This window comes from Schistosoma haematobium, chromosome 1 (assembly GCF_000699445.3).
Source record: "Schistosoma haematobium chromosome 1, whole genome shotgun sequence".
In the NCBI taxonomy this organism is placed as follows: Eukaryota; Metazoa; Platyhelminthes; class Trematoda; order Strigeidida; family Schistosomatidae; genus Schistosoma; species Schistosoma haematobium.
In genome coordinates, this window is record NC_067196.1 from 44119203 (window position 1) to 44134704 (window position 15502).

At 32.5% G+C, this 15502-nt stretch overlaps 1 protein-coding gene across 1 annotated transcript; it reads left to right on the forward strand.

The window, feature by feature from the left end:
• Positions 1-378: 378 nt before the first annotated feature.
• On the forward strand, positions 379-12342 carry WDR63 (WD repeat-containing protein 63). The gene is made up of 7 exons (XM_051218322.1): positions 379-439; positions 2750-2825; positions 2881-4743; positions 5324-5690; positions 6877-7088; positions 10104-10313; positions 11970-12342. Exons 2-7 carry the CDS (start codon positions 2772-2774, stop codon positions 12042-12044), a joined length of 2781 nt encoding a protein of 926 aa, XP_051074174.1. The 5' UTR covers positions 379-439; positions 2750-2771; the 3' UTR covers positions 12045-12342.
• Positions 12343-15502: the final 3160 nt, after the last annotated feature.

Below are 15502 nucleotides of genomic sequence, written 5' to 3' on the forward strand. Positions count from 1 at the left end.
TAATGCGAGCCAGCTCTCAATGTTTTGAAACAGCGCTGGATGATTTGACTGGGGCCCGGTGTGATTTCACTGGCCTTACGAATATTTAAAGTAAAATATTCATAATAGTTGTATAAAACGGAATATAAGATGCATCATCAATGCTACCTCTAGGTTCGTTAGGCTTTAGGACTTCTGGGAGGGCCGTTTAAATATACCAAACTTATCCACAAGCCATCCTGAAAATATATTACAGCCAAAAATCCTTATTTGTATATTTTTTGAGGCACACTCAACATATGAAACACAAATCACGTCTATCACACTAGGTGAGGTCTTATATCTTCTAGGATCTATATATACTCTTGTTTCTGTTTTATAACAAGTATTGTTTAATCGAACTGAAATAAAAGTTTTACTATGAGAACATACGATAGCTTTTCAAATTTAAGGATGTAACGTATGTAATTTCTTTCTTTAACCACTTTAATTTACGACTTCTTTCTTGCTTTATTTATGTTCGTAGCTTTATTCAACAGACGTAAGTGCGTCTTATTGTACTTATTGAGTTATCCCAATCTGTGCAAATGTTTTGGGTTTTCTGTAAAGTTGTAAGAAATATGATATTTTTTCCCAAAGTTTAGGGAAACCTGAGGGAAAACCTCAACATTTTAAAGGTTGCCCCACATTTTTAGATACTTTTTAGGCTTGAGGAAATTTCGATTTTTTTGTGACATTTTCGGAAATTTTCTCCAAAGTTTAATAAGTTACAACAATCACAGTGGGCTCCACACTTTCAAACAAAAAAAACGTATACGACCAAACATAAAACTCTACATGACTCAGTTTAGTCCAGATATTCACCCATAAGTCATTTTTAGCCATATGAAAAACGTTCATATATATGGAAGTTTTTCATTTCCTAAACTAATTTACGAAAAACGTCTCTGTGTAAAAGGGTTTAAATAATAAACATTTCACTGTTTAGTTTCATTTTTCCACCCTTGAAGTAAACGTTTGCGAGGTAAATGTCCGTTACAGTTGTATTTTACCAACTATCGAGAGAGATCTTAGGTTTATTTACTAGAATCCCTTTCTCTCTCTCTCTCTCTCTCTATATATATATATATATATATATATATATATATATATATATATATATATATATATATATATATATATATACTTTAAATGAACATTATCCCATAGTTTTTAGTCGTGGTATGATGTAATGCCTAAGAGATTTTTCAATGCGTTTTGTAAGTCTATATGTTCATTTTAAACCATTTTGATGATAAAATTTGTCATTTTTGGCCTATCCTTCAAAATAAAACGAATTTATGCATGTACACCTGTTAAACTGACGCAAGTTTAAGTAGCTCACCTAACGAGCCAGTCGCCCATGGTTATTGAGCTTCGCGGTAGCCCACAGTTTTTACCAGCATTTTTGCTTAGTACTCCTTCACTCTTCAGGAAATTAATTATATAATGGTCCCTTAAAAAGCTGCCTATTTCCACTGTAGTAGTGTTTATGTGAGAAACATGTTTTTGTATTATTAATGATTAGCCAGTTTGATATGATTTTATGCATATATAAATGACTTCTCAAATAGATGAGTGCCTAATCACTATTTGGGTCAAGAGTAGCAAAAAGGTTGTGATAATTCTCGGAGCATTAGTACTATTTATTCAGTTTAATGAAATCAGAAATAAGAAAATTGGTGAACACTGAGAATATCAAAACGATAACAGTGCTTAAATATAAGTTGGTTGCGTTACTTATATGTTTTGGCGGCACAAAGTGTAGTTATTTGACCTTTTGGAGTAACTTGACTTACTGACTACTCTTTGTCTAGTCACTTATACGACAATCATAAGAATTTCAGTATAATCAATTGACTGCTATGATAAGCCTAGTCAAGTAATTCAAGAGGCCAACAAAAATAGAAAAATAAAAATTGAGCCTTTTCTTTAGATATTAATGGGATTGTTAGACAGGTTCGAATTTCACAGAATTGTCCGTATCCATTTACAAACTGTCAGATGTTAGAAGGCGTTTTGGTATGTGCTACTAAAGGAATGACAATGCCATAGTCTACTTAGAGGAGATGAGTAATGAAGGAAATATTATGTGCTTTGTTTGTTTGATTTTAGAAATCATATGAGGTTGATGAATTGTTTGACTTTTAATATCTAAGGAAGTTGAAGAATCAGAGTTGAACCATATTTATGAGGTATTTTTGTTACTTTTGGAGTAAACATTCAGATTTTTTACTGGATTACTTTCAATCCGTGCTCTTTAAGTCACAGGAGTTCTCGATACTCTCTCAGTATTTGTCAATGTAGGGTTTTGTGTTGGCTGTACACTGATACTAGTAGAATGAACGAATACTTGCGAAAATTTGGAAAATTTTCCCTTAAGTAGATCACGTATCTTCTATCATGTAGTAGTTAAGATTTTCTGTAACCCCAGAGTTATTTGTTTTATCAGAGCGCCCAGTAACATATACTGTCTAAAAGAATAAAGGTGATTATGAGATGGAATTTTATGTAGGCAAAAATAATTCCTAGACTGCTCAAAATAAAATAGGGCTGTTTAACTCTTAGTGATTACAAATGGCTGTTATATAAAACAGAATTAGTATGTATACAAAACAAACTGTTCTATTACTTATCGATTTGGATTTTATTTGTCAAATTATACGTTATTTCTGTTTGATATGCCCATCCTACCAAAACATCTGGAGTATTCATTTCTTTTAAAACTTAGAACTTGAAATAAACTATAAATCATGAAAAACTCAAACGAAAAAGTAAATTCAGTTGAAAATACTTTGCGTAATAAGGTTAGTTATTTATTTATTTAATAATTGTAACATGACTGAAAACCTGCTCAATTAGAGTGCTAGAGGTCGTTCTAAAAGTCGAAGCGGACGTAAATCAGAATCGTCACTTGGAAAATCAGCGGAAAAAAGTGGCAGCAAACATTCTGATGCAGTGGATGGGTCATCATTGGCATCAATCAGAGAAAGTCACAAACCATTAGATATATTCATTCAAAATGAACTAATGCCTAATTGCACACCGATATTTTTATCAAAATCAACACAACAGATATTTAATATTGTAACTGATGAACAAATTACCAAAGAATCACCAATCATTTTATTGAACAAATCTGATCTACTTAAAGATTTACAGTTACGTGCAGCTGTATCAGATTTCAGTGTACAAAAAGTTGCAATAAAAAATTATCCCGGTTCTGATATTTTATTAATTTACGATGCAGATTTTAAATTTGGTGAAAATTTTGTCATTGTCTTATCTGAAGAGACAAAATCTCTTATACTGAATCCAGTTAAACAAGCAGTTGACGGTCAGTCAGAACATGATGGTAATGGTGATGAAAATGATGGAATAAACGATGATGAGGATAAGATAGAAGAATACAAAGAGGCCAGTGATTTATGTTTTCTATTCAAATCGAGATCAGAACATGGTTGGATTGAATTAGGTTCAGAAAACGAAATTGCCGAAATGAATACTTTTGAAACACGTTCAAAAGTGTATACAATTTTTCAAAGACCACGTAAAGAATTTGGTAGTGTATTACATTTACAAGATGAAAGTGCGACAAAGAAAGGTTGTTCTGAACAGATTTTATCACGTGAAGATGAATCATTTAATATACCTATAGTGGAGTTAGATAAATCAGCCACAAATTGTGAAACCACATGTGATAAAGGTATTAATACAAATTGGAAATATCCAAAAAATGCTTTCACCCATTATGTTCCTAGAATGTTTACATCTGATGAATTAAAACATTATTATCATGAAAATAATGATGCTTTTCGTAACATATCGAAATTATACACACTATTTGAACAAAGTTTATTAGAAAATGAAATGTACAATTTTTTATCAAATGATTATGAGAATTTACCCATTGGTGATGAAACTTATGATACAAAAAGCGACAATACATTCAAAGAATTTCTATCATTTACTGATTTAAAATTTAGTAAAAATAAAGCTATTACAATGATTCAATGGCATCCAAATATTAAAGGTATTATTGCAACATCTATTAGTGAACGGACAATTTATGATCAACGTATTGATCAAGCATCACGAATTCTTTTACAACCAACACATATTATATTATGGAGTTTTAATGATCCATTAAAGCCTCAATTATTATTACATGCACCAGATGATATTATGTGTTTTCAATTTAATCCAACTAGTCCGAATTATATGGCTGGTGGTTGTATCAATGGACAAGTAGTTCTGTGGGATATTGAAAAACATATTGACGATTTAACTAATGTTAAATTGCGATTGAAACAAAATAATCAAATGCCTTTATTTGTTTTTGATGAGAATGAATTAAATAAAGTATCAACATCACATTATTCTGCTTTAAGTAATATTGAATCATCACATAGTTCACCAATCATGGATTTGAAATGGATACCGGATCATATAGAAATTAATCGGTTAGGATACTGTTTCGAAAATCATGCACAGAAATGTGTTCAATTAATGACATGCGGTTTAAATGGTGAAATATTACTATGGGATATACGACCAGAGAAAACACCATTAGCTATAAACAAAACAAGTGATTCAATTAAACCACCAAATAATGTACCACTAACATTTTCGACACTGGATTTGAAATGGAAACCATTATTAAGAATACATTTATATACAAACGATCCAGTTAATGACCATGTACCAATTAGGTTTTGTATACGTGTAGGTTGCATTTTATTTTACTTTATTATTATTGTATAGTTTTCCTTAAGTTATACATATCTCCAATAAATACCAAGATGTAGTTCTCTTGATTAAGGTGATCAATGGCTAGAGACGTTGTCTGATATGGTTCTTAACAGGTCGCAACAGCACAGATGCATTCAACCTTTGTCCCTCCTTAGGTCGTGATATGGGAAAATATTTTATATCTTATTCTGAGAATAAATTCTTTTTTGAACCATATCTTTGAAGTTTAATCTTCTTTTTGCCATTTCTGATACTGATAATACGTTCACTACTCAAATATTCATCCCAATAATTTCGTCTCGTTGTGCTGATAATAAACATTTCTATTTTTCAGTATTAAACTTATATATAGACTTGTACGTATCTTTTAAATGTATGTGTTTATCAATATTTAAATACTTTATGTTCTTCATCCCCTTGTTTATTGTTTTATGTCAGTTTACATTATCCATTAGAACATTCTAGCTCTAGAATTGATTTCATTTATTTCACGAATAATATACATTTTGATCGAAATGTTTAAGGACCTAATGTGTTAATTTCTTGTTTGAAGGAAATGCACGGAGATCGCAGATTGCTAACGTCTAACACAAAAGATTCCAGTATCAATATAACTGACAACTCATCTAAATTACTCCCACTTCCAAACGCCGACACACATATTTATGCCGGGACTGAAGATGGTGTTATAGTTTATGTTGACTGGATACCACATAAAGATCAAGACACTGGGAAAATGCAAACACTCAAACCAGAATTTTGTTCCTCACGACATGACGGTCCAATTAGTTACCTTTGTCGTTCACCGTTTGATTCCTCCCTAGTCTTGGCTATTGGTGGATGGATATGGACAATGTGGAAGGAAGGAGTTACCAGTGGGCCGATCATAGAATCTGGTCGTGCAAATAAACCATTAACAGGTTAGTGTATCTAGTGTTTAATTAAGGTTATCACTACAACATCATTTTGTTCGTTGATATGTAGAAGAAATTGCCTCATCTTTTACTGCCACTGTCACCAATAGCAACCACAAGCATCACTGAGTTTCGTCCTGTGTTGCTAAAATCCTATGTTACACAGTCTCTTAAATACAATCCTATAATATCAAATGTAATTACTGTAATTCTTTTTTCAGAGTCTAGAGCAGTAGGGCTTGCACAAAGTAGATAATGAAATAAACTATTTTCAGTTATAAAGATATTCAACTTTCAAGAGATCTCTTTGCTAAATATCAAGCTTTTTGGTTTAAGATTGTTATCATCTACAGAGAGTGATTCAGAAAATATGCACAAAATCATTAATTCTAAATTGCCAAAATTTATTAAAGTTTTATCCGTTTAACGTATTCTACTTACTGATTTCGTCAAATAGTGTTGATCAACAATAAAAGTCTGGACATAATTGTCAGTCCAAACTATTTGTGATAAATGATATTTTCTTCGTCCTGTAGATAATCGACAGAAAAATTATGAATGAGTTTCGATCTGTTTATACTGGTGATAATCTAGTTTAGCAAAATTCATCACAATGGTAGCATTTTAAATGTCATTCCAAAATGAACTGACCTAACAGTTCAAAGTGAGAATTTTGTCGCTTGGTCAAAATAATTCAGTACGTTATAAAATCTAAAGTGACTAATTGTAAAAATTCCAAATACTTACAGGAAATAGACGAAAAATTAATTAATTTAATATTCCCGGTTGATATGTTTGGTTTATGGAATATGCAGTGGACGGATCGCTTTGTTTGCTATCTGAATAATATTGTATCAACTATTGTAAAGCGTTTTTCATGGTGTTTTGTTCGCTGAGCTGGATGGTTTGGTCGTGCAGCTATCATCATTGTTCTGAACGACATCATCAGCATATAAATAATGCATTGAATTAATTGGTACATCAAGCTCACAGAAACAATATGATTGAGCTGAATAAAAGTTCAGTGGTTCATACTTCTATCCTTTGTCAATGGGTTTGGATGATGTGCAATCTATCCATATCTTTTCTTCTTTTCAGTTAGACACGTAAAAAGTGTTTACTTTTATTGCACTAATTTACCAATATCATTAAAGCGATACTCTGTATTGTTCATAAATAATTCTTATTCAAGGTGGCAGTTGGTCTCCTACACGTCCATCAGTATTTTATACATGTCGTGTTGATGGTAGTATAGAAGTTTGGGATTTACTTGATAAAACTTATGAACCAACAATGATTCAGTCAATATCTGCTAATCCACTAACTGCTTTATCTATATGGGATTCACCTAAACGTCAATTTATAGCAACTGGTGATATTCAAGGTGTACTACAATTATTTATTGTGAGTTTATTTTAATTAGTAAACTATGTTTTTTCCACTTTAATAAAATATAGAATACATAATAAAATCTTGATGATTTGAAATTCTATTCTTTTCAACAAAAAAATCCCCGATTAGATTAAAAGTCATTCAATATTAGTTTCAATCTTTTATTAAGATTTAGTCGTCAGTCAGTCAGTCAGCTATAACGTAGGAAGAGTGTATACACCCACACCATTGTGATCGATTCTGAGCCATGTCATCCAGAGTCTCTGACCATTGGTTACGATAGTCACGCGGACCCCAACCAAGTAGTCTGCATCTATCAACATGGCTCTGCATTTTATTAGCATCTTCACTAAATAGGACTATATCATCTGAGTATTCAAAGTAAATGGCGAAAAAATTATAAATTTATGGATTACTTTTTATTACTACTAATAAGTTATTTCAGTAGCAACACTATTAAGTAATTTGATAGTTAACCATTTGATCAAAACATATTATCAGAAGGGGTTTTGTGGAGATCTTAGAAATCTCACTGGTTGAAACCATGAGTCAATTGAAGCTAGACCACCACGGGAGACCTAGAAGCACTGGACGGCCGTTTCATCTTAAGTATGGGACTCCTTAGCAATGCTCATCCACGATCCCGCACCCCGCGAGATTCGGACCCAGGACTTATCAGTCTTGCGCCAGGCGCTTAACCAACTAGACCACTGAGCCTGCATCCAACGGTGTTAATTTCTAACTTCAACCAATCCACGAAGTTGCGCCACCCTACACCATTGTCATCAGTGAGTTGATATCTCACGACAGACCTGGTTGAACTCAACTGGTAACGGCTTCTCACTAGAACTCGAGGAGTATCTCTTGAAGTCAGTCACTAGTCAGCAGATTAGAAAATTACAAGGAGTTAATAAATTATTAAGTTGTATTAAAAAAAATAAGTAACTGAACTGAATTGTAAACATGATATTGGTAGAGAATAGAGAATAATATAATAAACAGTGAAATTTTTAGGGATTGGAAAAATATCTAAATGAGTATACTTCATTTTAAATTTTATTGTCTAATGGTCTTTCAAACACTGAAATATATTGACTAAAATACAAATTATAAAGTTTCTACCTATTTATATGACTTGAACTAATAGTCAAATACTTTATAGGCCATTATTATATTTTCATTCTGTGTTTTTATGTTATTCTTAAAATGACTTGTGAGGTATGTCATAAGATTTACAGTGCCTAAATTTTTTTTCATTTTCAATAAATTTGTGAATGTTATTTTATGTTAGACGTTATTAAGTAGTTTATTTTTTATGAATTCTATACCAGATATTTGAGTATAAGATTGAAATAAGTCTAATACGGAAGAATGTGTCCAGTGATAGTAATATTAAACATAGACATAGTAATAAAATCTTTTACTATAAGGATAAAGTCAATAAATTTACATAGAGTTGAGCATTCACTAATAGACCACAGAGATTCATTTCATTTTACGTACAAACACTCCAGAAGTATTTTGGATGTTACACCAGTTTTGAATCATAGTAAAGTGTTCGATTTTGAAAATGATAATTATGTTCAATGAACTTTTCTGAATTATACTTTTGCCTTTACTTCACTCCATACTTGAAAGGAGAAATAAAAACTCTACAATATGCTATTTAATAAACATATAATGTGACCAAATGTTATAGGAGATAAGCTAACTTAAAACTTTAGCTATTATTGTTGTTATCATTATTATTAGTAGCTTTATTCAATATTATATTTTTGGTACAATATAAAATCTCAGAATAAAGTATTCCAACAAGTTTCGTTTTCTTATTTCTTGATTGATTCTTGAGATAAATATTGACTAGTCGCCAGTTAGATGTTAGCAGTTCAGCAACCAACATTTGAATAATGTACATTGTTTTCGACTCATATTGCCAAGATGTCTCTGATCGAGCTCTTTTGTAACTTGTACAGCGAAATGTCGCAAACTTGTCACAAACGCTTCTGAATAGGTGATGCGACCAATAGGCATAATGATTTGTTAAAACAAACAAGAAAACAGATAACTTGTTGAAATATCCTGATGGTAGGAACAGATTGTTATGGTTTTATGTCCGGCTTTTTATCACGTGATTTATCCACCAATCAAAATATGATTTATACAATCTTAACACTATGCCAAACCAATGACGTTCAACCGGTATGAGCAGTCTAGCGTCCTTATTGGTCCTATGTCCTCCTAGCCCGTCTGCTTTAGTCCAGAACACAATACCAGCTTCTGCAATATAAATCAAATGGAATCGGATCGAATCATTTATTTTAAACATACTCGGTTTATATATCAACCAGACAGGCCACAACGTACCATAAAATTGAAAATAACATGTGTACACAAATAAGCCAAAAAGTGGCTGAGAACGCGGGAGACGGTAATTAATAAACTGAGTATAATTTAAGAACAGTAAATCGTACAATAATAATATATAGATCAAAATGAAACTTATAATAAGAGGAATATGGATATACATAATCTAATTACTGAATAATTACACCATAAGAATATAGAGGTAATATTAGTCAATTAATGTCTCAGGAGTTACTCGTGGTTTAATCTTCTCTCGGATATAACACAGATAGCCCAGATATTCAAACAAGCCGCTTGTAGAGCTTTACATAATAATAAATCCATCGTACATAAATACGCTCTTGATTCATATATTTCAACACATTACATTCACATGTTCACAGTTTTTTCTAGTCTTCAAGCTCTGGTTCATACTTAGCTACTAGGGTGCGATTGCGTAGAGGTGGAAGTTTTGCTGCATTAAATAGACACAATATTATTACTTCTTCCAGATATATGACTACTACACATATATATTCTGCAGTGTAAATAAGTAGTAGGAAAAAACTTACTAAAATACTTAACGCTGAGAATTTCCTGCTGTACTAAACATGAATTATTGAATAAAGCGATTACTATTTTCGTTAAATATCTTTATTGATATAAACATTATACTGATTATAGGTACCTAGACGTTTACAAACTCCTTTACCATCAGAATTAAAAAAATTCAATGAATACATTGAACGTGAAGTGAAAAGAAAAGAATTTGTTTCGATGCGTTGGAATTTAAGAGAGCAAGAAAAAATTGAACAAGAAGCGGAAAACAAAAGAAGGGCTGGTTTAGCACCAGCTGTTATGTTGAGCGACGAAGAAATCATTCAGAAAGAAAAAGTAAGTTAAAAGCATAACTACTGTGTAGTAATTGTGTTTAATTCCAATTGAAATAATTTATTATTTAAGACAAATATTGAGGGCATTTAGAGTTATAACACTTTTCTCAATGCAAAAGTATTTATTTAAATATAAGAAGTGTCTAGACTACTTTGCTTATCCTGAAGGTTTCGTGGCGAGACTATAATTTATGGACGAACCAATCGGATTCAGGATAACAGGTCTAGAATTTTAATGCTATATTCATTCACCTATATGTCTAAATAGCGTTTCGGCATTTTTGCTGATGTCAGTTCGTGATGAAAATCACAATTGTAATTCCTAGCTCTCACCATTAATTGTAAATCATAATCCTTATCCTTCAAACTGATTTATAATCCTCATTTAGCCCTTGTAAGTAGGTGGACATTTCCAAGGTCACTTAAGCGTAGCTCAAATGTCGTTTATAAATTATAGTCTCACTGAGTTAATGAAACATTTACTTATCTACCTAAAATTTCTATCTGATAGCTCACTCCATATTTGTCTAAGGCTATGAAACAGCCTATGGAAGCCAGAAATAATGGGAGGTCATAAGTATTTGACCAAGGACGTTTTCAGAACATTGATCGGGTCTGATGAAATTGAAAACTGTAATTGTGCAGATTGTGCAGATTCACTAATGCGAAAGGCTTTGACCAAGTACACAGAACACACGGATTGCTCAAAAACAATACTTCAAAAATCACCTCGTCGAATCTCAAAATGTCATTAGATTTACTCATAGTTGTGGAGCCTGATAAAATAAGGTAAAGTTTCTTAATTAAAGGAGAACTATGGTATCACAGTAAGACTTATCTCAAGAAAACACAAGAAAATCATGGCTATTTTGATGTTTACTGTGTATTAAGTTAATCTAAATTTTAGTTCAGCTAGATGACTAAAATGAGAAGGGAAAAGTCTTACGTTTTTTATGTCATCCAATACAAGATCAAAAGCCAAAACGTTTAAAAAGAGAATGAAGACTATTATTACAGATGTTTATTTTAAAGAGTTGTCATCATCTACATAACTCTTAAAAACTGGATAGTATCGGACATCCGTTCTCTCTTAATATCAAACTCTTCAGAAGTGTTCATGCACGACTCCACCAAAGATCGAAATCAAGACCTTCTGGTGTATCAAGAAGTAGACAACTTAAACATTGTCATTTGAATATCGCGTTATCGTTGGAAGTTCTAAAGGTCTTGAGTCCCATCTGTATTGGGATCATGAGCTCCTAATGTTTGCAAGTCTCGTACTGGAAAGAAACCAGTGTTTAACACCTACTTTGTTAACTGCTTCTCAAATCAATCCAATAGGAAAATGATCTTTAACTCAAGACAATATATAAAAACTCAATTAAACTTATTATTTGTCGAATTATTAGAGACTATATTAATTACAGTTAAAATTTATCAGAACCTCATTTTACCTTAACCTTATAGGATTGTTAAGGATCTAATTACTCCGATCTATAGTGCGGTATAAACCAAACAGCCAATATTATGTTCAGTCAGTGACGACAATAAGATAACCAAGTTTCAGATATAATCGCATATGATTTTAAAATGTTTTATATTTGATTAGTTTATCGTACATATATTTATAACTCATTCTTTTTTGTGAATATTCTAGTTCGAATATGTAAAGTATTTATCAGAAGAACATACTTTCTTAAGATCATTAGGACTAGTTGAAGAGGATGATTAAGAAGAATAAAAAATGTGAAAGAAGAACATTCGTTTGTCTTTTAGAAATTTGTAACCTTTCGAAACGATCTCTTTCACATGAATGTTATTAAATATATCGATTTTAATTAGGTGTACTCTTTTTGACCAATTGTTTTTTTCAGGACCAATTGCAGGTTAGTGAGGTCATCTTTTGCATGTAGCTCAATTCTAGCTGTATATTAAACCTATCGTTTTAATTTTTACGAGATAGATATATTACCGAAATTGAATAATAGGAACTCTTATTTTGTACAGTTCTATCTAAATGATAAGCAGAGAGACAAATAGATTTTTCTGACAGCATTCAGAATTAGTAGTGGAAACATGAACTAACGTATAAACTAAAGGGCTATATGGACTTTATGACTACTTTTTGGGGAAAGACATGGAAAATTTATAAACTCCACTATTTTTGTATGAGTTATTGTATGAATGACTATACAAATTATTATCTACTACTAGGAAGTCTTTTCAGTTTCCTGTGTTATCTCAGTGACAGAAAAGTTATGCAGTTTTTCATACCGCTTAACTAACCGACTAATCTGTAACCTAACCTGACAATCCTTTCGAGTAGTAAGAACTACTTTCTTGCTCACACTATAGTACACTTAACGCTCTGTAATAATGACTTTTGATTTTTTCGATACTTGAATTTATATTCGGTCTTTCGTGTGGTGATAGTGCTGCTGGCAGCCGTGTTACACTCACTATGAATTGAATGTAATCGTAGATCCAAAATCGGGCTGATTATTTTTCATCTTCGATATACACGTACGTTTTTGCATAAATCAAAGTACCGTTCCACACACGAAGGTTAGAGATAACTGAAGAGTCAGAAGCCATACTGTCTACGTAATGTATACAATCTGTCAATTAATAATGGCTGTAGTATAGTTAGGGGTATATATTTTATGCAGGAGTTCCAAACTATGGTGAATATGTGGTGTTCGAATGAACTAATGACTTCTTTGTACTTCTTGAATGCTTGATTTCGAATTCGAAGTACAGTACATTAATTTGTGCTTATCTAGTACTTCTTGATCCGATTGCGTTATTTCCAGGATACCTAGTTTATACTATAATTCAAATACTCCTGATGATTATTGGATTTACTGTACAATTATGTATTTTATGTTGTGTTTAAATCTGTTAAGACAATGCAAAACTACCTCAGACTGTGTATTTCTAAATCTAGTTCTTAGTTGTGACTTGTTGGGTTCCAGACATACTAATTTCTGAGGTACTTAGTTAACTCATTTCAGATTCATGCAAATTTATCTGATTTCTATCAGCATTTATTTATTCAACGACAATTTTGTCTACTTTGTGAAATCCATTTCTATTCTTGAATTTACCATTTAGCTTACATTATGTATTGCAATTTTTGTCGCATTTTGTACACAAATCACTACACGTCATAGAATACAAAGTTTGTACTGTGACTCACCCGGTTAATTATCACGTGATGAGGTCTCCAGTCAGAACAAGACCTATAAAATCTGGTTTGGTATTATTCATTTGTATCACATCTTCATCCCTCTTGACGAATAAGAACACCTGTTTAGCTAGAATCTCTTTAGACCTCGATGAAATTTCACCGAACTTCTACTTTTGGACATCACGAAGCGCGACTTCGTAGACCATGTATGGAGATCTATGCCCATAGGGGGTTGATGTAAGGGTCCCTCAAACTGCTAACCTGTAAGTCTTATTTCAGTAACCTTCAAAGTTAAGGAATCTCTTGCCCATAATGGCACATGTCATTATCGATTTGAAACACATAAGCACGTTTGGGAGACGGTTACTCCAGGATAATGAATACTTCGATCAAGCTGACGAATAGACGAGTCCCTTAGAGCATCGAATGATTTCATATACATCAGTTTCTGGAAACATGACCTTATTAATCATGCTTGTCTTATCCAACTTTAGAGCGAATATATATCTACTCATCGTTGACTGATTGACTTGCTTTTCTTCAAAGTGATGACTATTTTGTGTTTTTCATTATAGGTAGATACAGATGTTCCATTGTGGTCCACGTGGTTCATTATTAGGAGTTTTGCTTCACTCATTGTATAAATATAACCTTTCATACCAAGTATTTTCTGAGATATTGCTTTTCTAATAATGTAAATCGTTAGACAGAAGTTTGGTAATACATTAATAGGCTAATATATCTGGAGGACATTGTTCGACTTCAAACGTAGGTGAACAATAACGGACTGGATTTCAACTGCAGATAGTGTGAAATAGTCATTATCCAGGATGTGCAACCTAAACGAACCTCTGTTACAGACATCGTTGACTGATATGTGGTATGTAGATGGAACCATAGTCATATGCGCCATAGGTGAAGATACCAACTTTCCGTTATGAAGTTATGAGGTACACTAATATTAACACGAAAAGAACGATCAGCTCCACCTAGGTATTATAGTTAGTATACTAAATGTTGATTTTGTTAATGTGTTCTGTCTGTAGAATATCTACATCGTCGGGGAAGTTCCAGTCTTTATAGTTACTGCTAACTTCAATGGGAATGTTGTCTGATAGGATTGTTCTTCGTTGCACGAGAGATAATATTGAAGCGAAGCATATACTCGAACTATCAAATAATATCCACTTTTCCCTAAAAATTTCTAAATCGAAAGAAGGACCATGATATGTCGATATTAATCTTCATCTCAAAACCTGTGATCGTGCCAAAATCTCCACACTCTCGAATGATCGATGGAATATACTTGTGTGAAAACAAGAGTTTAAACTAGCGATCAGCTGAACTTTTATACACCTGAACACACCATTAATAAATGATTACATTTACCACTTTACATGAATGTGTAAACACACACCATCTCAAACACACATTCATTTGTAATGAAGATGGCACAGGTATTCAGTGTTTGGCAACGATTTTACCAGTAACACCTTCTAATATAACTCGTACCCACCAAGAGAAATCAAAAGGCAGAGTCGAGGAGATCGGAAGAGTATATTTGGCGATAACCAATATATCGGAATTCTCTGATCTAATCTGGCCAGCGATTGCGGTATATGTTGAGCACAGCGTTACCACACGTGATCTGGTGCGGATGCATGGCCGGGCGCCTTCAGCTAGATGAGTCCACTAAAACTAATCTGGTCAGCATCCAATTTCGAAAACTTACAGAGCTATTTATTTTAAGGATTTATTTACCGCTACAGTAAGAAGGATCCTAGTCAAATTTACCGTGCTATACAAAAGTGTTAGGCGATAAACACTAAAGTTCATTTAAGCCTTAAGCATGAAAATATTTAAGCTCTCTACGTGCGTGATAGATAAGTTTTATGTCACCTTGAAACCATCTGAAAAATACTGCTTTTTAGTCTAGATGTGTGTGATTCACAGGGTTAAATGTCATTTTTGTTTTTCCTTATGTTTCAATTTATTTGATC

Bases quoted from the DNA above. Each gene is read 5' to 3' on its own strand.
- WDR63 (XM_051218322.1), top strand. From the start codon at position 2,772: ATGAAAAACTCAAACGAAAAAGTAAATTCAGTTGAAAATACTTTGCGT. The intron at 5,691-6,876 runs GTTAGTGTATCT...TTCTTATTCAAG, and splicing joins TGCAAATAAACCATTAACAG to GTGGCAGTTGGTCTCCTACA. The intron at 7,089-10,103 runs GTGAGTTTATTT...TACTGATTATAG, and splicing joins GTGTACTACAATTATTTATT to GTACCTAGACGTTTACAAAC.